We start from the raw sequence: 25,174 nt of genomic DNA, 5'->3' as shown, positions 1-25,174 counted from the left end.
AGACCTGTTTGTCCTGTAGGCAAACTGCAGGGGGTCCAGCTGGGGGCCTGTAATGTCCTTCAGATGGCCCAACACCAGTCTCTCAAAAGATTTCATGACCACGGATGTCAAGGCGACAGGCCTGTAGTCATTTAGTCCAGTGATGGAGGGTTTTTTGGGGATTGGAATGATGGTGGACCGTTTAAAACAGGAGGGCACTTCACACAACTCCAGAGACCGGATGAAAATCTGCGTGAAAATTGGTGCCAGCTGGTCCGCACAGGCACGCAGGCAGGATGGGGAAACGCCGTCAGGCCCGAGGGCCTTTTTGGGCTTTTGCTTCTGGAACAGCCTGCACACATCATTCTCACAGATTTTCAACACAGGTGGGGGGAGGGGGTGGATTGCTGGGGAAAAACCTTTTGTGCTTGAGTGGTGTGATAATGGGTGCCTTTCAAACCTACAGTTAAAGTCATTCAGGTCATTAGCCAGACTGAGATTTTCTGCTGGGTGATGGGATGGGCTCTTGTAATCTGTGATCTGTTTCAGTCCCTTCCAAACTGATGCAGGGTCATTGGCTGAGAGGCTATTTTTTAGTTTCTGACTATAGCTAGTCTTGGCTACCTTGATCTCCTTCGTCAGATTGTTCCTGGCCTGCCTATATAGATCCCGGTCCCCACTACTGTAGGCTTCCTCTTTCGCTTGGCGCAACTTCCTAAGATTAGGATTTAACCATGGTTTGCTGTTATTATATGTGCGAAATGTCTTGGTTTGTACACAGGTGTCCTCACAAAAACTGATATAAGATGTTACAATATCAGTGAAATCGTTGAGGTCTGTAGCTGCAGCTTCAGCCACATTCGACTCAAGCTTGGTTCTTTTTCGAATGACGTGGACGCTTGTGCACAGGCTTTTAATGATCACTGTACTCTGCTGCTGGACAAAGTGGCACCTTTTAAAACTAGAGAAATTTAATCTGTCAATACATCACATGGATGAATGACGCCATTCGTAGCTTGGCGTGTCTGTCGGAGAACTGAGCGCTTATGGAAAGCGACTCAGCTACAAGTCCACTGCTTGTATCTTAAAGAGCTCTTTATGGACTTACACGAAATGATTAAAGAGGCTAGAGCCTCTTATTTCACTAATCTGATATCTGCCTGTAAAAAAAATCCTAAAGCTTTCTTTGAAACTATTAACAGCATTGTTTCTCCTGCTGCATGTATTGTCCATGTGTTTTCAAATATTGACTGCAACCACTTTTTGTTTCATTTTGTAGACAAGGCTAGAGCTGTCAGGGCAGGCTTGGTTCCAATAGCAAACCACCATATAGTTAAATATAACAGACCTTCAATATTGGACTCTTTCTGTCCCATTACTCTGAACGATATCATTAAATTAGTGGGCACGATTAAACCTTCTCAAAGCCCTGTTGATATTTTACCTACTACCTTGTTTTTAAAATCCATAAATCATCTCGGCCCATGTTTGGTTTCAATGTTAAACTTATCTCTTCAGCTGGGCCAGGCCCCTAGCGGTTTTAAGCATGCTGTTGTTCAGCCTATATTGAAAAATAACAATCTTGATGCAGCTTCATTTAAAAACTATAGGCCTATTTCTAAATTGCCATTTCTTTCTAAAATTTTAGAAAAGGTTGTTGCGAACCAGCTAAATAATGTTTTGGATTCTCATAATATCTTTGATAAGTTTCAGTCTGGCTTTCGTAAAAAAAACATTCAACTGAGACTGCCCACCTTAGGGTCTCAAATTATATTTTGATTGCTGCTGACAGTGCAGCGTTTGATACTGTGGATCACTGCACTCTGATTGATAGACTGAAAACAACTGTGGGCATTACTGGATCAGCTCTGGATTGGTTTTCTTCCTATCTTTCTGACAGGAGTTTATCTGTGTCCATTGGAACATATATGTCAGATTTTGCTCCTTTGTCCTGTGGTGTGCCCCAAGGTTCTGTGCTTGGCCCTCTGCTGTTCAGCCTGTACATGCTTCCTCTTGGGAACATTATTGGTAGCTTTGGAGAAATATCGTACCAATTGTTATGCTGATGATATTCAATTATATTGATCTTTTAGCCCTGATAGGCTGGACAAACTGTCCTTGTTGCACAATTGCTTAGCCTTCATTAATATTTGGATGGCAGACAACTCTCTGCAACTAAATCCAGACAAAACTGAGGTGCTGATTTTTGCCCAAGACAACATTACTCCTAGGATTAGGCAGGCCATTGGGGCTTTACCATCCTCGGACTGTAATGTTGTGCGAAATCTGGGTGTCATTTTTGATAAATCTATGTGTTTTAGCAGTCATGTTAAATCTGTGGTTCGTTCATGTTTTTTCCATCTGAGGAACATCGCTAAGATTAGATCTGTGGTTTCTAAAAAAAGAGGTGGAGATGCTTGTTCATGCTTTTATTTCTTCTCGTCTTGACTATTGCAATGTATTGTACACTTGTTTAAACAAACATGGACAAATTGCAAGTGGTGCAGTATGCAGCTGCAAGACTTTTGAATGAGACCAACAGGAGATCACATATTACACCTATACTTAAGGCTCTACATTGGCTTCCAATTAGTTTTAGAGTTCAGTTTAAAATCTTAACCATTACTTACAGAGCCTTGTATGATCAAGCTCCCTCTTATATCCAGGAGATACTGCATGTATACACTTCTGGTCGCTCTTTGAGGTCTACAGGCCAAGATCTTTTAACTGTTCCTAGAACACGTTTTAAAACAAGAGGTGATCGAGCTTTCTGTGTGGTGGCTCCATGGCTCTGAAACTCTCTTCCATTAGCCTTGAGAATTTTGGACTCTGTGGAAACTTTTAAAAAACTCCTTAAGACACATCTTTTTAGACAAGCATTTAACTAGCAATATAGTTTTGTATGTTTTTTTTTTTGTGATCAACATTTTTATTGTTTACTGGGGGGGGGGGGGGGATACAGACATATCCAAAATTTTGTGACTATATGAAAAAGAAAACAAAAACAAAAAACCCATCACAATGGTAATACAATACATAAAACAACAGAAACATGTTCGGCAGGTGTTTAACAACAGTGATTGTCTAGCTGTTGTCCCTGGTCCAAGAGATTATCTTAGATGAGAAAGAGTTCCAAGCTTGTACAGTCACTGGTCGCGCCTTATTGAGTCACGCAGTTGTATGTTCAAGGTTGACAATGTTGACAAGACTATGGATCCAGAATGATTCCATACACATATCCGGAAAGAACCAGTTTTTCAAAATTGTTTTCTTTGCAGAGGTAAATCCTGCAAATACCATTTTAAGCTGAATTTGCTTTAGATTTATATCCGAATTATCATTAAGGATACAGAAACCAGGATTGGGAACATAAAAAATGTCAAGTATATCCGCTAAAACTGAATTTACATGCAACCAGAACTTAGAAATAACTGGACACTCCCAAAACATGTGTAAAAACGTTCCAGGTGAAGCAGTGTTACATATATGACAGTTGTGAGTAGGTTGTAGTTTCATCTGGAATCTCTTATAAGGTGTGATGTAGGCTCTATGTATGGTTTTGAAGTGAATTAGTTGGTGAGCTAGGTTCTTAGAAGTCATACTTAGATTACACCATATTCTCTCCCAATCTAGGTTTATATTTAAACTCCCCAACTCCCTGTTCCATATGGATTCAATTGGTAAAGCCTTAGCACTATGCTGGATCAGCGCACTATATATTAAAGAGACAGAAGATCTGCCCAGTAATGGTGCAATCCATTGTAACATGGGATGTGAGGGGAGAGGAGAATTCCAGGGAACTCCATACGTTTTTAAGGCTGATCTTAGCTGAAAGTAAACAAAATAAGAGGACACAGGAAGCGAAAAGCGTGTTCTTAAATCATGCATGGAGCAAAGACCTTGAGTATCATATATATCACCTAATGTATTCACCCCAAGGCATGACCAAGATGGTTGATTGAATGGTTTGTTGCCACATAATAAACTCTGGTTATGCCATAGTGGCGTGTTCTGACAGAATTTAGGTGGGCCGCCCATCCACCGTTCTGCTTTCTTCCACACTTGAATAGAGTTAGCAATGATGGGCCCAAAATTATTTTTTATTGTTTTGTTTGGTACCCTGGAGAATAGTATGTCTTGCAGCTTGTGTGGAAATATCTTAGCAGATTCAATCAATCGCCATGCAGTGGTAGACTGAGGGTCCACCCATATGCTGAGTGCTCTGATCTGAAATGACCAATAATAAAGTTCAACGTTCGGTACTGCCAGACCACCCAGCAGTTTGGGTCGTTGCAGTGTATTCAGACGAACCCTGGGCCGTCTACCATCCCAAATAAAACTGGAAATCATGGAGCGAATGTCTTTAAAGTAATTTGGAGGGGGGCAGAGTGGTAACATAAAGAAGAGGAAATTGAGACGGGGCAATATGTTCATTTTGACTGTATTAATTCTACCTTGAAGAGACGTTTTTAGATTCCTCCATCTATGAATGTCTGATTTTATTTTGCTTAGCATAGTGTTGAAGTTGTCTCTGTTCACTTCATGTATGTTTTTATAGATCGTAATGCCCAGATATGTAAAAGAGCTTTTGGACTGAATATAGACGGGAATAGGAACATTTGTGTGTATAGTGTTTAGAGGCATAAGTGCAGATTTTGTCCAATTAATTTTGTAGCCTGACAGGCTGCTAAAATGATCAAATTCCTTAATAATTGGATGAATAGAGGTGTCAAAGTTATCTAAGAACAAAATTATATCATCCGCATACAGAGATATAATATGCTTATGACGACCAATTTCCATAGGGGAAGCCGTAGATTGCCTAATGGCTTGTGCTAGAGGTTCCAGAGACAAACAAAATAAAAGTGGCGAGAGTGGACACCCTGTCTTGTACCACGCTGCAGGATAAAAGGAGAAGAGATTATGTCACCTGTTAGAACACTTGCTAAAGGTGAGTGGTATAGCGCCTTGATCATTGCTATAAAATTATGCCTGAAACCAAAACGTTGCAAAACTGCCCACATATATTTCCACTCTAACCTATCGAAGGCTTTCTCTGCGTCGAGTGAAAATACGGCACAAGGGTTTGGGTGTGTCTCTGCAACCTCTATAATGTGTAGCAGCCTTCTCATGTTATCAGATGCATAGAGTCCCTTGATAAATCCTGTTTGATCCTCATTGACTAGAGATTGAATAACTTTTTCAAGGCGCAGAGCAAGTACTTTGGCATATATCTTAAGGTCGCTTGTAAGTAGAGATATTGGTCTAAAACTAGCGCACTCAAAAGGATCTTTTCCCTTTTTTAAGAGTAAGGTGATGAGTGCTGTTTTTTGGTCTCTATGGAAGGTCCCACTTTTGATTGCAAAATTAAAAGAATCCAGCATGAGTGTACCCACCATGTCCCATAGTTCTAAATAAAGCTCTGGAGGGAGGCCATCCAAGCCAGGTGATTTGCCTTTATTAAGATATTTTGCAGCTCTATGTAGTTCATCCAACTCTAATGCAGCTTCCAGATCATCTTGGTCAGTTTGCTTGAGGCAGGGAAGCTCTAGTTTGTCAAGAAAATGTTTACTGGCATCATCATCATTAGCAATTTCTGATTTGTATAAGTTTTCATAAAATGTTAAGAATGCATTATTAATGGCCTGCGGATTAGTGATCTTGCCCTCAGGTGTATTTATTGCTGGAATGTGAGCTTTTGTTTCACATTCCTTAAGCATAAGAGCCAGTAGATGACTAGGCCTCTCTGCTTCAAAATAGTACTTTTGTCTGGTTCTATGCCAAATAAATTCCGCCTTTGATACGGCTATTGTATTGTATTCATCTTTTAAAGATGCCAGCAGTTTGGACTGATCATCTGAAAAGCTATTTTTTTGTAGCTTTTCTAATGATTCTATTTTGTTTTCAAGATTAGAGATCTGGGAAGCTTTTGTTTTAGCTAAAGTTGAGGAGAATGAAATACAGAAACCACGAATAAAACACTTTGTGGCCTCCCATAAAACTTGTGGATTAGAGCAATCCTTTGTGTTAATATCTAAAAAATCTTTTAGTTGTACTTTGAGTGAACTAAGAAATCCAGAGTTAGTTAGTAAAGATGTGTTTAAACGCCACCTGGGGGCCTTAGTCTTAATATTGGGCAGATCAATGTTGCATAAAAGTGCAGAGTGATCAGATAGTAGAATAGGTAAGATGGTAATGGACGTATGTCCTACAATAAGGGTTGGGCTAAGGAAAATATAATCTATCCGGGAAAATGTTTTATGTCTATTGGAGAAAAATGTATAATCTCTAGCAGTTGTATTCTGTATACGCCAAATATCCACAAGATTTAAATCTTTGAGAAGCGACTTCAATAAAGTAGATGAAGGATTGTCTATTGCACCTGAATTAGATTTATCAAGAGACGGATTAAGGACTGCATTAAAATCACCTCCCACCACTAAAGAATAGTCATTTTGTTCTAACAATGTGTTTCCAATGTAAGAAAAAAAATCTCTGTCAGGCTCATTTGGGCAGTATATGGATGTGAAAGCTAATTTATGATTGAATATACAAACACAGGCAAAAGCAAGTCTTCCATTCTCATCATTTCCAGTAATATTTATATTGCATGATATTTTTCGGTTAAGAAGGATGCATACTCCCTTGGTCTTATTTAGGGCGCAGGATGATGCAATTAATCTGTAATGTTTATTTTGAAATCGTGCCACATCGCATTGTTTTAGGTGTGTTTCTTGGATCAGGGCGATGTCTACTTTTTTACGATATATATACTCAAGAACACGAGTGCGTTTAATAGCGGAGTTTAGGCCATTCACATTGAGTGATAATATATTCAATGACTGCATCGACATATACCGCTAAGATCTGTCTTAGAATATGAACGTGCTAGTATAAAATATAACAGAGGAGTGTAAACATTCTGCCTATTATCGTACAGATGTCCCAAAGCTGATGTTCTATCAAAGAGTAGGAATATGTCTGTAAAGGGGAGGGGATGGTAAAAACTATATACAAAAACAAATACAGACCGCACAGGCAAAAATCCGTAGGTCTGTAAGAACATAAACATTGTCTGATACGTGACCAATCTACCCCAACGCATAGCAATAGAATCAGATAAACCCACACAATCTTAACACATACAATTAATACATTCGTCACCTCTCGAACTGGGTTAGCCAGGCTAATTTAGCATAACGTTAACGTTACTTGTTTTTAGATCGTAACGTTACCTTGTAGTGAGGACCCTGAGATTGACCATTGCTATAACTTTTTAGGTGATCTAAGATCGTTCCTCCATGTCCACTAAATTGCCTTCTCTGTCGTGAGGAGGATCCCTGTGGCGGTTTTCTTCGGTCGGGTTTGAGGCTGCGTCAGTAGCACCACCATCTCGCCGTACCGGTGTAAAGGTGGACCTCCGCGGAAGAGAGTTGATAAAATCTTCGGCGGCCTGGGGGGAATCGAACATCTTCCTTTCGCCTTTATACTGCAGTTTTATCCGCGCAGGATAAATGAGAAATGGCTCCAGTCCCATGCCTTTAGCCTTGTTCATGATAGAACTGAAGCTCTTTCTCTTTGCTGTTGTCGCTGGACTGTAGTCAGGGAAGAACAGGATAGTGCCGGCTGTTGGCGCCAAAGTATGAGCGGGAGGAGAGCGCTGGTGAGCGGACGCGCGCGCGCCATTGGCAGCGTACTTCACTGGATAAACTTGACGTGCCCCGTTCAGGATAGCCGATCTGTCTTGCCAACGGAGTAATCTGAAGATGAGGGTGCGCGGCTTATTGGAGTTACCCTCTCCTCCAGCATACACCCGATGTGCCCGATCAATGTCAATGTCCCGGCCCACCAATGAGGGGATCCACTTGGGAAGATTATCTTTCAGGTAGCCGATTGCATCCGAACCCTCCACTGCTTCTGGTAAGCCAACCAGCCTTACATTATTTCTTCGTCCCCTGTCCTCCAGGTCTGTCAATTTTGTGGTGAGCTGGTCTAGCTGTGTCTTTAGTTTGATAACCGATCGCCTGTCCTCTCGTGCAGCCGTCAGAACAGATTCCACTCGGTCTTGAGCCCGTTTAGTGGATTTGGCTACCTTCTCAAGTTCACTGCTAATCTCCTTCACAGTTTCATTAGTCTTTTGGATTTCCGTTCGCAAGTCACGTAGTGCTGGGACCAGAATAGAGTCCACGGCTTCCCTGACAGCGGAGGCTACGGCCACATCTAGACCACGTTGTTGTTCTTGGAGGGCTAGCTTTATGCCATTAGCAATAGCTGCATCGAGTTCTTCCTTGGAGATTGCAGAATCCTTGAATTTTTTCTTTATGGGCGATTGTTCATTTTCCCTTTTCCGTGCTTCTTTGCTTTGGGAAGGATTCATGATGAGATGGATGTCGAAGTATTTGAAGTATTTTAAAGGATTATTGAAAAAATAAGACTATGCGAGCAGAGCCGAAAACTATGCTGGCATCGCTGTCGATGGGTCACGTGATCTCTTCAGTTTTGTATGTTTTGTGTATATGTATATTTGTATGTTATGTGTATATCTGTTATGTGTATATTTTAACTCTGTGAAGCACTTTGTGACCCTTTTGTCTGTGAAAAGTGCTATAGAAATAAAGATTACTTACTTACTTAAAATCACTTTGCCAACAGTGACTTAATAAGCCAAGATACTGAAATTGTATCTGTAGTCTGTCATACCCTTCTAGGTAAATGCACCACCACTGGCAAATCAATGGCACTTCCTCCTAAACACAAACAACACTGTAAGGCTTTGATTTTATTATCTAACAGTTTTGACAAATTAAACATTCTTACCATCAGCATGTAGACAGCACAGGAATTCCCTGTACTCTGGAAAAACTAGAAAAGGAAAAAACTGGAAAAGGTTAAGTGCAACCACAGTTAGTTTTATAAACAACTGCTTTTTGACCTGCAATGACCTTCCGGTGGCGCGGTACTATCGCGACCCGGGCTCGTTTCACGCCGCAGTTTTTTTTTCTTTGTTTTAATGTTGTTTTTGTGTTTTCAAGCGTAATACTGTCTATGTCTTCAGACGTTTTAAACCCACAGAAGTGTGTATCTGTATAGGCGACACAATGATGACCTTGGAAAAACTTTTATTGGTACTTTTTATTGTGGAACTCCTTCGGCCAGGCCAAACAAAAGGAAACAATCTGGCGCTGTCATACACTAGAGTTGAGCTGCTGGCCCTCCGCGCTGTAGGAGACCATTCACCGCCCGATCTCATCGAGCATATACGACCCTCGGCCCCGAGGAGACGAATTCGAAGAAGAGGAAGGAGAGGAGGTATCCGACAGCGTCTGCAAAAGAGAGGTAACAAGCCGCCGCTACCCTCCATGATCCTCAGCAACGTGAGATCTTTGAAAGGGAAAATGGACGAGTTACGGATTAACGCTTCAGTCTGCTACGAATACCGTGAGTCATCGATAATGGTGTTCACGGAGACATGGCTGCGTCCCGATGTTCCTGACTCACTGTGTGAGGTGGAGGGCCTCTCTTTCCTTCGCTCCGATAGGAGCGAGACGTCGGGTAAAGACAGAGGCGGGGGTATTTGTGTTTTTATTAATGATAAATGGTGCAGGCAACATACACTGCGCCAAAGTATTTGCAATCCTGACGTTGAATTAATGTGCTTGAGTTTAAGACCCCTGTATCTGCCCAGAGAGTTCGGCAACATCATCCTCTGCAGCGTGTGTCCCTCCTAGCGGGAACGCCGCAAATGCTGCGCCACATATTACCGACTGTGTACACCAACAGCTACTGCGCACTCCGGAGGCCCTGGTTGTTATTTTAGGAGATTTTAATCACTGTAAACTGGAATTGTCACTCCCAGGTTTTCCACAGTATATTAAATGTGGTACAAGAGAGGATAGAATCCTTGATAAGTACTACTGTAATGTGAAGAATGCCTACGTGAGCAGGGCTAAACCCCCGCTGTCAAACTCGGACCATAACGTAGTCCATCTCATTCCTACTTACAAAACTGTTCTTAAGAGCAGTAAACCATACACCAAGACTGTAAAGGTCTGGACGAGTGACAGCATAGAGTCCCTTAAGGGCTGTTTTCTGTCGACAGAGTGGAGTATATTTTTTATGAGCAGGATGTAGATAAAGCGGCTGAGACGGTTACGGACTATATAAAATTCTGTGTGGACAATGTTATACCTCAAAAAGAAATAACTGTATATCCTAACAACAAACCATATATAACCAAGGAGGTTAAAGACTGCATCAACCGCAAGAAACTGGCATTTAAGAACCAGGACAGAGCACAACTGAAAATGGTGCAAACAGAACTCAATCATTTGCTCAGGAAAGCCAGGAAGAGACATAAAGAACTAATTGAACAGAATTTTAGAGAAATTAACTCAAAAAATGTATGGGACACGATGAAGGTAATTACAAATATGATACCAGCTCAAAAACGAATCAGCACTTCAGACGACCTGCAAAAAGCTAATGAACTGAATGACTTTTATCTGAGATTCGAATCTCGGGACTTCTCCTCTGAAGGGAAGAATGTTTTAGAGACAATTTCTGTCACAGAGCAGGATGTAAGGCCGGTGATAGAACCTCAGGAGGTAAGATGCATTTAAAAAAATTATGTACTAAGAAGGCAACGGGGCCAGATGGAATATCTGCATTCCTGCTAAAGACATGTGCAGATGAGTTGACACCTGCATGGTTCCCAATCTTTCAAAAATCAGTAGACTCAAACGTCATACCCACACTGTGGAAGAAATCAGTAATTACACCTGTACCTAAAAAATCAAACCCAAAGGTGAATAACGATTTCAGGCCTGTGGCACTGACTTCCATTGTTGTGAAATGTCTGGAGAGGATAATGGTGTCATTTCTTAAGCAAGATGTTGGCGTGTCTTTAGATCCGTTTCAGTTTGCTTACAGGCGGGGGCGGGGCACAGACGACGCTATTAACAGCATCTCACACCTGGTCAGTAAACACCTCGAAGACCCCAAGCCCAAGGCCTACTCGCGTATTTTATTTGTTGATTTTAGCTCGGCTTTTAACACTCTGCACCCTCACATGCTCATACAGAAACTGAAACATATGAATGTTAACTCTTTTATTCTCAAATGGTATTTTTCTTTTTTAACAAACCGTACTTAACAGGTCAGAGTGAACAATGCTCTTACGGAGCCCAGGCCAATCAGCACTGGTGTTCCTCAGGGCTGTGTTAGCTCTCCAGTCCTTTTTACACTGTATACTAACGACTGTACTAGACTCCATACTGACAATTATATTATAAAATTTTCCGATGATACAGCAATCCTTGGCCTTATGCATAAAGATAGAAGTCCAGCAGCGTATCATATGGAAATTGAGAAATTTGTTCAGTGGTGTGACGACAACTATCTTGTGCTAAATGTGACTAAGACTAAGGAGATGGTGTTTGACCCAAAAGCCATAGGCGATACCAGCCCTGTAGTGATTAATAATGTACCCATTTCTCAGGTTAGCTCTTACAAGTACCTGGGTGTACATATTGATAATGCACTGACATGGAAGGACCAAGTAAATACTGTCTGTTCCAGACTCCAACAGAGGATGCATGAGATTGTATGGAGTGGAACAAAAATGTATGCTGTTGTTTTATCATGCAATATTGGAGAGTATTTTAAAGTACGGTATTACAGCCTGGTATGGTAACCTTACAGTGCAGTCAAAATCACAGATCGCCCGTCAGGTAAAGACAGCTATGAAGGTTATGGGGGTCAAAAACCATCTTCCCCCCCAGAAAATTTATGAGCAGTCGGTTATCAGACAGCCACAAAAAATAGTCTCCGATCCGACACACATGCTTCAACCAGAATTCCAACTCTTACCCTCTGGCAGAAGATTTAGAGTTCCTAAATGCAGGCTAAACCGATATAAAAACTCATTCTTGCCTATGTCTATTAAGCTTATTAACTCTAACATGTAGGCTGGCTGGCTGTGCACTATGCCATCATGCAATAAGTAGGTTATTGGGGTAAGTCAAGTCAAGTCACCTTTATTTATATAGCGCTTTTTACAATACAGATTGCATCAAAGCAGCTTCACAGTGATAACATGAAAATAATACAAAAAACAATTTCATCATCGTCCACCTTTAAGGCAGATCTATAATATTGTTGAATATTAAATGTCCCCAACTAAGCAAGCCAGAAGGCAAGGCAACAGCGGCAAGGAACCAAAACTCCATCAGGTGACAGAATGGAGAAAAAAACCTTGGGAGAACCCAGGCTCAGTCGGGGGCCAGTTCTCCTCTGGCCAATGAGTGAACAGTGTATGTTCAGAATGAATCAGAGTATTTGTCCAGTTCCGGTTGGTTGAAGTCGGAGTGGAGAGGAGGAGAGACTGGTTGACACTTCAGGTCAGCGGCGTCATCGTGTCCTGGCGCTGGTCCTTCATCAGATCTGGATACGGCCTGGTTCCGGTGGACAGCGGTAAACCTCGGGATAGACAGAGAGACTAATATTAGCGTAGACGCCATCCTTCTTATGATGTACCAAGTACATCAGGATTTACGGGAAGTGTTCCCGGTCCCGGCTGTTCTAAACTATGCAGCCTAACATTGAATTATAGAAGTCTATAATGTGTTATGTGTATGCTAGGCCGAAGAGATGTGTTTTTAGTCTAGATTTGAACTGACAGAGTGTGTCTGCTTCCCGGACAATGTTAGGAAGACTGTTCCAAAGTTTTGGTGCTAAGTAGGAAAAGGATCTACCGCCAGCAGTCGATTTTGATATTCTAGGTATTATTAACTGGCCGGAATTTTGAGATCGCAATAGACGTGAAGGACTATAATGCGTTAAGAGCTCGCTCAAGTACTGCGGAGCTAAACCATTTAGTGCTTTGTAAGTGATCAGCAATATTTTAAAATGTATACGATGTTTAATAGGCAGCCAATGCAGTGTTGACAGAACGGGGCTAATATGGTCATACTTCCTGGTAAGAACTCGAGCTGCTGCGTTTTGAACTAGCTGTAGTTTGTTTATTAAGCGTGCAGGGCAACCACCCAGTAGAGCATTACAATAATCTAGCCTTGAGGTCATAAACGCATGAACTAATTGTTCTGCATTATTCATTGAGAGCATATGACGTAATTTTGATATATTTTTAAGATGGAAGAAAGCGGTTTTACAGATACTAGACACATGACTTTCAAATGAAAGATTGGTATCAAAGAGCACACACCCAGGTTCCTAACCGACGACGAAGACTTAACAGAGCAGCCATCAAGTGTTAGACAGTACTCTAGGCTATTATGTGTGGAAGTTTTTTATATAATATATTATATTATATAATATAAGTTTTTTTATAGTAATACAATATGTTAGGGGTGAAATGTATGGGCTGTTGGATTGTTACATACGTTATGTGGAAAATGTCATTGTGCAATTTGTGAGTTGCACAATATGTTAGTTGTGAAATCTGAAGGCTATTGGGGTGTGCAATATGTAGGCTATTTGGGGCGTGTAATATTCTGTGCAATTTGTAGGCCGTATGGAGTGTGCTATTTGTAGGCTATTGAGGTGTGTTATATGTTAGTTGTGCTATTGTAGGCCATATGGAGTGTGCAATATGTTAGTGTGCTACTAGGCTATTGGGGTGTGTAATATGTTAGTTGTGCTATTTTTATACCGTATGGAGTGTGTAATATGTTAGTTGTGCTATTTTAGACCGTATGGAGTGTGTAATATGTTAGTTGTGCTATTTTAGACCGTATGGAGTGTGTAATATGTTAGTTGTGCTATTGTAGGCCATATGGAGTGTGCAATATGTTAGTGTGCTATCTGCAGGCCATATGGAGTGTGCAATATGCTAGTGCGCTACTTGTAGGCTATTGAGGTTTATCTTTTGTAAACATGTATACTGTACATACATACTTAAATTAGCTTGACACAATTTCATAATTTAAAACATACCTCAAGGTCTCTTCCCGTTTGTTTCTGTCCAGGATCCTGGGTCAATGAAGGTTGCAATGTGTCTGGCATACACAGTAGAGGTAGTTAAGGGAATTAAAGGGCCAGGTTACCAAAATATATTCAAGTAATTAAATGAATATAAACGTACCATTAGTCGACTACTGGCTTAAATGAATGGCTACTAGTCGACTAGAAAAATCTTTAGTCGGGGGCAGCTCTTGTTAAATCTGATTCTGTTGCACAAAACTGAATGAAGAAGAATATATTGATATTTAAAGGGCACCTATTATGGAATTTTGAAATTTACCTTTCATGTAGTGTGTAACATAGATCTAAGTGAACAAAAACATCCTGCAAAGTTTGAAATATGAAAGTGCACCGTATATAAAGTTATTGTCTTTCAAAAGTAAGAGTCGACTCCGAGTCATTTTTATGAATCGTTAGAAGACCGAAGCTTTTTCTCTGACTAGATGACGTCAACTTGTCAAGTTATTTGAATACGATACGCCCTTATTGCGCTCCAAGGCCAGGGAAAATATCATGGCGACGAGACGCTGTGTTCTGAAGTGCGACTCAAAAGCCAACTTTTTTCATCTGCCCAAGGAGGAGCATTTGAAGACTAAGTTGCTACAATTCATATATACAACTATACCACAGAAGTATAGTCCGAGCCTTGTGCTTTGTTCGCGCCATTTTGAAGACGATTGCTTTTTAAATGCAATCAAACTTGGATTTGCGAGCCGGCTGATATTGAAGGAAGGTTCATTTCTAAGTGTATTTGCATCAGCTTCCTCCTCCGTATCACAACCTGTAAGTGTTATTAATAATTGTTGCTTTTATGTTTTATGTAGCATGCTTAATTATTATTTTGTTTTGTTGTGTAAGCACCGTTTAGCTTCTAGGTTTTCAATGGCAATTGTATTGAGATATGTGTTTGTCGTTGTTTTCGGAGTTGTCTTAAAGAATAGAATAATACCTCGTAGTAACGTAACTGCATTTTTTTTTTTGTAAAAACGTTATGTTTATGCATCGGGCTAATGCAAACAAAGACTGATTGTGCTTTTACAATATGAACTCTGGGCTATGCTCGCTAAACATAACATTAAATTCTTTATCTTATTTTTAGTTTTTTACTGCAAACTACAAAGCAGTGGACTACAATCATTATTATAACACGATTTAATTGATAAAAGCATCATTGTACTCCGTGTTAAAAAATAAGTATTATCTCTGTAAACACACTGCTGGGTCATCTGACCAATCGCAGATTAGCGTCGCGCAAAGGAGGGGTTTGGAAAAATGAGTCGTTGAACGAATCATTTGGGAGTCGGTGAGCAAATCAGGTAAAAATAAATGCATATTATACGAAAACAAAAGTGTTTTTTGACATTGCATGCACGTAAAACTGTTATTGGGGACTCCCTAAACAACATTAGGAACATTTTAAATGTCATAATAGGTGCCCTTTAATATTATTTTTAATATATTTTCGGTCCAATTTTGGTGTGCTATACTTTAAATAAAAGTTTGGATATTTTATTTTATTGGCTTGTATTTTTAAATGCAATAATAATTCTAATAATAATAATAATAATACAAAAAAAAACTAATTTAAAATAAGAAATTAATTTAAAGTAAATTAAAGTAATGTTCGGTTTCAGTGCATCCAGAATTTTCTGTTTTGGATCAGAATTTTTTTCAGAATTTATTTCGATGCATCCCTACCTAAAAGTAATAATATGTTTGATATATATATATATATATTGGGCTTGACATTAACTTTTTTGCCCAACAGCCACTGTGGATAGTGGTTTCCCAAAGTTAGCCACTCAGCATTTTCACTGGCCACAATTTTGACATCGATACCATAAGGGAAAACTGCCATATAGATATTTTAATATTATCATATAATTTGGCAGCCAGTATATAAGACTGCTGTAAGACCTGACGCACAGCCCCATTATACTGTTTATATAGCCAATATATACTTGGCTTTCTGTGCACACTCTTTGGGTGTGAGCACGAAATCTGCGAGAATGAATAAAATAATGCGCAATACGTGCAATCAATGCGCAATACGAAATTCAAGCCCTGTAACACCAAAAATATGCATCCGGAGCTAATTAAATGAGAGATTGAGGGGAGGCAGGTTTGTGTGTCAGATGAGTGAGCAAGAAAGCGCAGCTGGTATCGTATTCTGTGAAAAATGAGTGGAAGCGCGTTTCAGACATTCCAGTATTGATATGCATTGAAAAATCTATATTTTTGAAAACACTACATTGCATTTAGTTAATTATTTCAGATGCCTTTTTAAAAGAAAAGAATTGAAAAATGTATATTATATACAATTCCGGGCGGGTTGATGAGTGTTTCTGTCTGTCTGTCTGTCTGTCTGTCTGTCTGTCTGTCTGTCTGTCTGTCACTCACTCACTCACTCACTCACTCACTCACTCACTCACTCACTCACTCACTCACTCACTCACTCACTCACTCACATTACTGTTGGACAGAACATTAATTTTTATGCATTTAATCAAACTTCAGCTAAGCAGATTGTTTGCAATTTCTGAAAGTTACCATTTCTTTTACTACATATAAAAGGCTTTGTATGTATTATTAATGTATTATCTCCAACAATAAGTGCTGAGTCTGTTGATGCTCTTTTGAATAATTGTAATGCTTACATAATCGATTGTGTTGCGCCGGTTAAGGTAAAAAAAAATATGAGCAAACAGAAATCAACATGGAGAACCGCCATGACGGTAAATACCCTTAAAAGAGAATGTAGGAAAGCAGAACGCAAGTGGCGGAAAACTAAACTACAAATTCACTATGACATCTATAAACAAAGCCTTGGCAATTTCAACAATGAGTTATGCAGGCCCAGACAGCAATCATGGTTGATAAGCTTATAAATCCAAAACAGCAAATAGTATCAGAATTTACATCCACTATGAAATGTAATGAATTTGCAAAAAAAAATTATGAAAAAATTACAAATATTAGACGGACTATCAGTACTACACAGTCCAATACTGATGCTTTACCGTCTCTGCAGCCTCCAAGACATAACTTGGTTACTATGTCACATTTTAATGTAATCGACCAAAAACATCTAGAAGTAGTCAGACATCTTAAATCTTTCACGTGCTGTTTAGACATATTGCCTTCAGACTTTTTAAAAACAATATTTAGCTCTATAGCAGCAGTTTTGCACCAAATTGTCAATAGTTCTTTGCAATCAGGCACTTTGCAAATCATCTCCCTTTTATTGCCAAGATTATTGAGAAGGCAGTTTTTATTCAACTAAATGAGTTTGTGACTGCAAGTGGTCTTTTAGATAAATTTCAGTCAGGTTTTCGACCACAACATAGTACTGAAACTGCCCTAATTAAAGTTTTAAATGATATACGGCTGAATAATGATTCTGATAAAATAACAGTTTTGGTTCTATTAGATCTTAGCGCAGCATTCGACACTGTAGATCATAGAACCCTCATAGATAGGCTGGAGAACTGGGTAGGAGTTTCTGGGATAGTCCTTGATTGGTTCAGATCTTACCTGTATGGTCGGAATTACTTTGTAACCACCGGAAATTCTGAATCTGATAGGAGGGGTATGACATGCGGAATTCCACAGGGTTCAGTTCTTGGACCTCTTCTGTTTAATCTCTATATGTTACCATTAGGCCAGATTCTACATAACAATAACATGAATTACCATAATTACGCTGATGACACTCAAATATATATGGCTCTTTTTCAGATGATAACAGTTAAAAAAAAAAAAAAAACTTGTATGAATCTAAATTTTTTACAACTGAACCAAGATAAAACTGAGGTTATTGTGTTTGGCAACAAAAATAAAAAAACAAGTATTATTAAAGAATTAGATTCTCGGGCCTTTAAAATCAGGGATCAAGTGCGTAATCTTGGTGTTATGATAGACTCAGATCTTACATTTAACAGCCATATCAGAACGGTCACCAAAACAGCATTCTATCATCTGAAAAATATATATAGAATCAAAGGCTTGGTGCCTCAAAAAGACCTAGAGAAACTCATTCATGCTTTTATTTCAAGTAGGGTCGATTACTGTAATGGCCTATTAACTGGACTTCCAAAAAAAACTGTAAAGCAGCTCCAGCTCATTTAGAATGCTGCGGCTAGACAATTAACCGGGACTAAGAAAATAGAGCATATCACTCCTGTTCTCAAAACTTTACATTGGCTCCCAATTAGTTATAGAATAGTTTTTAAAGTAATGCTTTTAGTTTATAAAGCGCTGAATTGCCTAGGACCTGAGTACATTTCTGAAATGTTTGAAAAATATAAACCAGGCAGGACTCTTAGATCAATAAACTCAGGTCAGCTAGTGGAGCGAAGAGTTAGAACAAAACATGGAGAAGCTGCGTTTAGCGTCTCTGCTGTACACGACTGGAATAAATTACCAGAAGATCTCAGATGCGCCCCAAATGTGTTGATCTTTAAATCAAAGTTAAAAACATTTATTTTTTCACGTGCTTATGATTGAGCTCTTAAACCTAGCTATATTGTTTAGCCTTACAGTTTGCTATGCCTTTAAAAAAATATATTTTTTATTCTTTCTTGTGTTTGTGTATCTTGTATCATTATGATGTTTTTATTTTTTTTGTAAAGCACACTGAATTGCTTTGATGTACGAATTGTGCTATATAAATACATTTTGATTTGATTATATCAATATGCCAACATAATTTATACATTTCTTTGCAGGATTTAACCGATACAATAATAAGTTATGTGTTTCTTGATTTCTACAGGCCATTCCACTTGTTTCTAAAACACGCTGTTTAGAAAAACAGGGTGAACTACAAGAGCTAAGCAAAAGAGGGTCTCTCTTCAGCATCCGCAACAAATGTACTCCTGTATACATGTTCCTCTTCAATGACCTTCTCATTCTCACCACTAAAAAAAGGTTAGAGGCAGATGGTTATTTAGATCAACCTTAAAGGTGAAGTATGTCGTCTCTACATCACTATTGGCACCTAGCACCCTTTTGCACATCACTAATACAGTTGCTTGAGAAGCCATATCTCAACAGGTAAAAATAGACTACTTTCAATAAAAGATCCAATATATTAGGAATTATTTTATCTGTATTGCTATATATTATGAGTACGCAACTGAATAGGCTAAGCACCTGAAGAAGCTAATCAAGGTCTTCAGCATTACTCGTAAGCTGGCAGGTGAGTTTGATCAAGGTTGGAGCTAAACTCTCTAGGAAAGTGGACTTTGAGGGCCAGAGTTGAGAACCCCTGGTCTAGAGGGTATCCAATCCTGCTCCTTGCAGGCCACTCTCCTGCAGAGCTTAGCTCCAACCCCAATCAAACCCACCTGAACCAGCTAATCAAAGACTTAGGGATAGGCTACTATAAACTTCCAGGCAGGTCTTTTGAGGCAAATCGGAGCTAAACTCTGCAGGACAGTGGAACTCCTAGAGCAGGTTTAGACACCCCTAGACTAAAGTGGACACAATTATCTTGCTTATGATAAACCAATCCAACATATCAGCACCGGCATATTTTTTACATGACGTGACAACTATTTGAGGCGTTCTACACTGGACATGTCATTGTAAACCATGTACACTGGAATATTTTTCTGTCTGAATTAATCAGGTGCATTTAATTAAGTTTTTAGTGAAACTCCGCAGGGCTGTGGCCCTCCAGGAACTAAGTGCCGCAGTTCGCGTGAATGTGAAAACAACAGGGTGCACTCTGGTGCACACTTGTTCAGGAAGTAAAGTAACTAACCTGCGCATGCGTTTTAGCTGATTATGATGTATTTAGTTAAATAAAACACATGTAAGGGATTATAGTGTTGATGATTTACCCTGGATATGAGCGAGAGTGAGCCTGATTCGCTCATAACGTGTGGAATCAGGTCAACAAATTTGGAAATCCACGGTCTCAAGAGTCCGTTTGCAAGCAGCAGAAGGCCACCTTATGCAACACACGCACAGTAAACCTGTGTTGTTCACTCAGCTACGCATAATAGCACCGAATTAATAAAAAACACAATATATTTACCCCCGTTCTGTTTTCTATCATGCGCCGTGCACGTTTGCGATGACGTAATATGCACGCAAACGCACCAGGGTTCGATAGAATCAAGTTGAGTGTGAAACCAGAGCAACGCTGCGGGGGGCGCCGGGAACAATCGTGCTCGGTCTCGGACCGCCGCAAATGAGCCCAGTGTGAAAGCACCCTGAGTTTGACACCTCTGGTCTAAATGCAGCAAAATGTAACTTCCAGCAAACACATTTACGTTGTGGCAACATCTGTGGCACGTTGCATTTCTGCTATAGCAACGTGCTCGCAACATTGGAACAACGTAGAATTGTAAGACACGACAGGGCTGTAGCAACGTTGTTGCGCGACCTTCAGCAACTGAGAGACGACGTTTTGACAAAAAAAGAAATGGCTACATAGACCTAGATATCCCCCGTTTAGCATTTTATGTTTTGAGGTTAATTTTCAATTAGTCAGATGTTAGATAATTTTATACTCTTTAAATATTATTTATCCTTATTATTTAATGGGGCTATCAGTAAATTAGCATAATTATAATCAACACCTGCAAGTGTACACTTTGAAGAGTAAAAATGACAGAAGATTACGTTAATTCAACTTTATTAAAACTGCATATGGTAATCAAATTGCACTTCCAAAAGTCATACATTCGTGAAAAATAAATAAATAAATAAATAAACAAATATACATGTTTCTTTTACGTATAATAAATAAAACATAAAAAGCAAAGATCAGAACATCCCAAAACCAGGGTTCTGTACATGGCAGAGAGTAATTGAAAGCCGGGCAGTAAAGGTCCATAACCGGAATCAGTCCAGGAAACATCCACAAATCCAGAGGTGCAAAGAAACGAATGAGACAAAATAGCTGACAAATCAAATTCAAAACATCAAGTGTCGAAAACAGTGCCATCTTGTGGCAGGTAAAATTTATAGCAGCCATAAACCGAGAGAACAGCTCCTTTGTTTTATCCACGCACAAATAAAAGCATGACAAGGCTAAATGTTCAGTTTTCTGATAATATAATTCACACATTAAAGTGTGGAAATAAATTATATGTAACAATCATTATAATAATAATATTAATTATAATAATACCAACAGAGTTGTTTGATATAGGCTATAGGCTTAAGTTATATATAAAACATGTTAGTAAATGTACCATAGAGTAGTGGTCTGGGTTCAAACATTCCGACATGCAAAATGAAGCATTCACGTGACAGGAAAAAAAGAGAGGCTTCGTTTTTCATTGATCACGTATTTCTCTGAAAACAATGCACAGAGCTTCATGAGAAATTGCACTGCGAACTCGATATGTTTTGAAGCAGTCATATATGTAACATCACTAGCTTACGCTTAGGCTGTGTCGGTACGCAGGGAAGGAGACCAGCCTATGGGGGGTTGAGAGCCTCCGTAGGAAGAGTCGCTGACGAGCAGACTTTACTACTGACGTGACGTGCAGGGACCAGGACAGGAAAAACTAAACAGTGCGAGCGAGGCTACATAAGTCACATTAGAAAATGAAGTTGTAGGTTGTGTTAGAATAATTACATATCTTATTTAGCTGAGGTAGGCTAAATTAAATGCAATACTCGCGTATCCTTGCTCGATGAAGAATAAGACAACAAAATGAGCCCAACGGGCGGTTGGAATTTAAAAGGCTGATTTTCGAGCTTCAGGGCAGTGACGAGTAGCTATATGTAGTTCAGTGGTTGTCCAGACACCCTAACCACAACCTTAAGCAATGGCCCTGAACGGTGGTTTAATGTCAACATTGTGACAACACTGTAACAACCTTCACCACATAACGTAGTTATAGCAACCTTTTGGCCATGTTAAACATTGTTAGAAGGTTGGGTACGTTGTGCCAGCGTTCTGTGTTTGCTGGGTTGCACTCCATAACCGGAATCAGTCCAGGAAACATCCACAAATCCAGAGGTGCAAAGAAACGAATGAGACAAAATAGCTGACAAATCAAATTCAAAACATCAAGTGTCGAAAACAGTGTCATCTTGTGGCAGGTAAAATTTATAGCAGCCATAAACCGAGAGAACAGCTCCTTTGTTTTATCCATTACGCACAAATAAAAGCATGACAAGGCTAAATGTTCAGTTTTCTGATAATATAATTCACACATTAAAGTGCGGAAATAAATTATATGTAACAATCATTATAATAATAATATTAATTATAATAATACCAACAGAGTTGTTTGATGCAAGTAAATTCTTATTATTTTATGGTTTGTTCTTATTATTTTATGTTTTTTATACTGTTTATATGGCAGAATATATGATAATGTTAAATATAGGCTATAGGCTTAAGTTATATATAAAACATGTTAGTAAATGAAATGTACCATAGAGTAGTGGTCTGAGTTCAAACATTCCGACATGCAAAATGAAGTATTCACGTGACTGGACAAAAAGAGAGGCTTCGTTTTTCATTGATCACGTATTTCTCTGAAAACAATGCACAGAGCTTCATGAGAAATTGCGCTGCGAACTCGATATATGCTTTGAAGCAGTGTCATATGTAACATCACTAGCTAACGCTTAGGCTGTGTCGGTACGCAGGGAAGGAGACCAGCCCATGGGGGGTTGAGAGCCTCCGAGTCGCTGACGAGCAGACTTTACTACTGACGTGACGTGCAGGGACCAGGACAGGTCATCAGAGAGATGCACACCAAGGAACTTTGTGCTCCTGACTCTTTCCACAGCTGCTCCGTCAATGTGTAGGCAGGTGTGGCTGTCCACCTGCATCCTCCTAAAGTCTATGATCATTTCTTTGGTTTTGCTGATGTTGAGGCAGGGGTTACTATCATTGCCCCACTTAGATAGTGTTTTTACCTCATCTATGTAGGCCATCTCATCGCCATTCATGATGAGACACAGGATGGAGGTATCATCAGCAAACTTAAAGATTATGTTGGTCCTGTGTTTGACAACGCAGTTGTGCGTGAACAGGGAGTATAGTAAGGGGCTGAGAATGCAACCCTGTGGAGCACCTGTTCTCAGAGTCAGCGTGGAAGATAAGCAGTTACCAATTCTCACCACTTGGGGTCTGCTTATCAGGAAGTCCAAAATCCAGTTGCATAGTTGTGTGTTCAATCCTAAATCTTTAAGTTTTGCAATGTTTGGCTGGGATTATTGTATTGAAGGCGGAGCTGTAGTCAATGAACAATATTCTCACATAGGTGTTTTTCTTGTCCAGGTGTTTGAGAGCACTGTGCATCGCAAGGCTGATGGCATCATCTGTTGATCCATTTTTTCGGTATGCAAATTGGAGAGGGTTCCAGGTGTCCGGCAGGGAAGAGCAGATGTGATTTTTGACAAGTCGCACTTCAGTAGCACTTCATTACGGTAGAGGTCCGCGCTACAGGTCGGTAGTCATTCAGGCAGCTGACAACAGGCTTATTGGGACAGGGATGATTGTGGTCTTCTTAATGCAGGAAGGGATCACAGACTGCCTAAAATTTCAGTAAAAACCTCTGCTAGCTGGCTGGCACAGGCTTTAAGGACATGGCCCTGAACACCATCAGGACCATCAGGTAGAGAGATTTTTAGAACACATTTTTTCTCGTCTGCTGGAAATTTCACTGCAGGGAAGGTATTGCAATACTCAAACCTAGGATAGAAGGGGTTCAGTTAATTAGACAAAGAGGCAGACAGACTCGCATCACAGTTGTTTCTGTCCTTTTTGCATCTGCTCAGCTCGGGTAGGAAAAGTTGTGTTGGATGAATTTTGGGAGAATTTTTTTTCAGGTTTGTCCAATTAAAGTCCCAGATGACAATAAAAGTATTTGTTCTCCAGATTATGGTTTCATACAGAATATCCAGTGCTTTACTCTTATCCGCCTGGAGGTATGTAGGTCACTGTTAGAATGACCTAACTAAATTTGAGTGGAAGAAAGAATGGACGTATTTTGACTGCAGTGAGATTGGCATCAGGACAGCGGTGCTTAGCAACAACTGAAACATCTGCTCCCCATAGAGAGTTCACCATAACGCACACACCGCCGCCTTTGCGCTTACCAGAGTCTGTTGTTCTATCCTGGCGATGGATGGTGAAACCGAGAGGCGAAATAGCGCAATCTGAACAGTATCGTCTTGCCACGTCTCAGTGAAGGCAAGAACACAATAGTTTCTGATGTCTCCCTGAAAAATTCTCCGAGCATTTAGCTCGTCCATTTTGTTGACCAGTGACTGAACATTTGCTAGACGAATACAAGGAAGAGGGGAATTAAAAGTAATTTCTTTGCATTCTGCACACAATCCTGGCTCGTTTACCTCTCTTATGCTTTTGTTCTCCAACTCTGGCGCGGGTGTAAACAAGGAGGTAGATGCTCAGCGAAGGAGTTGCTGCCATTCAAATTCATGTGAAAGTTCACAAAGTCCGCTTTGATGATCGTATGTCCAGAAAAGTTTGTCGATCAAATTGGATGATCGAAGAAGAGACATTTACAAAAACTATTAAAAAAACACACAAAAAACTGTAGTTTGCTTGGAGCTCTCAACCGCGCAGCCATCTTGCGGAGCACCATTATTATGCTTATATGCATAATATATTGTGTTATATTGTATGTTGTTTAATGAAAATAAAAAAAATTGAGTGTTCTTTCTATCGCTGCCAGGTTAGTCTTGTATTGTAATGATTTATCAATGCTGTGTGCCCAATGATGATATAACGCTTTTTAATAAATGATGGTAAAAAAAAAAAAAATTAAATAAAAAAGAAATATGTATTAAATTACAAGTTTTTAATGTAATCTAAATGTAGTTTTATGCGCCCTGCAGTGACTAGTAATTTGCAGCAGAGATATTCACGCTCTTTTCTTTTTCCGCAGTAAAACAAATTCCACAAACAATGCAGTCCTACTGTACGTTTACTAACAAAATAACACCAAATATAGAACATTTATTCACAAGGCCAACGCGCTAATAATCCACAAGAAACGGATTAACGTAAACTGTAACTGACTGTCATAAAACTTTGAACAGCGGGGCACTGACATCACTGCCATTACACCATAGGCTGAGGTGCCTCACGTGATCCAAGTTAGCCGTTACGCCTTCTCCAATGGTAAGAGTTACAGACCCTCTCATCTCACTATAATAAGGCAATTTCTGGGGAAACGGGCTGCATCCGAAATCTCATACTTCCCTTACT

General features: G+C 39.7%; 1 protein-coding gene across 3 annotated transcripts in view; it reads left to right on the top strand.

Moving 5' to 3' along the window:
- Nucleotides 1-25,174, top strand: part of arhgef15a (Rho guanine nucleotide exchange factor (GEF) 15) — a 61,634-nt gene that overhangs the window by 29,682 nt on the left and 6,778 nt on the right. For 2 of the 3 annotated variants that reach the window (XM_079606259.1, XM_079606260.1), the window contains one exon: nt 18,734-18,888. In XM_079606259.1, the coding sequence (XP_079462385.1) occupies nt 18,734-18,888 (155 nt within the window). Of the gene's footprint in view, nt 1-18,733; nt 18,889-25,174 lie in introns of those variants that run through there. The other variant, XM_079606261.1, reaches the window with a different exon arrangement.

The sequence above is a fragment of the Phoxinus phoxinus genome (assembly GCF_949152265.1).
Source record: "Phoxinus phoxinus genome assembly, chromosome: 3".
NCBI classification, from domain to species: Eukaryota; Metazoa; Chordata; class Actinopteri; order Cypriniformes; family Leuciscidae; genus Phoxinus; species Phoxinus phoxinus.
This window is presented reverse-complemented; position numbering and strand designations above follow the sequence as displayed.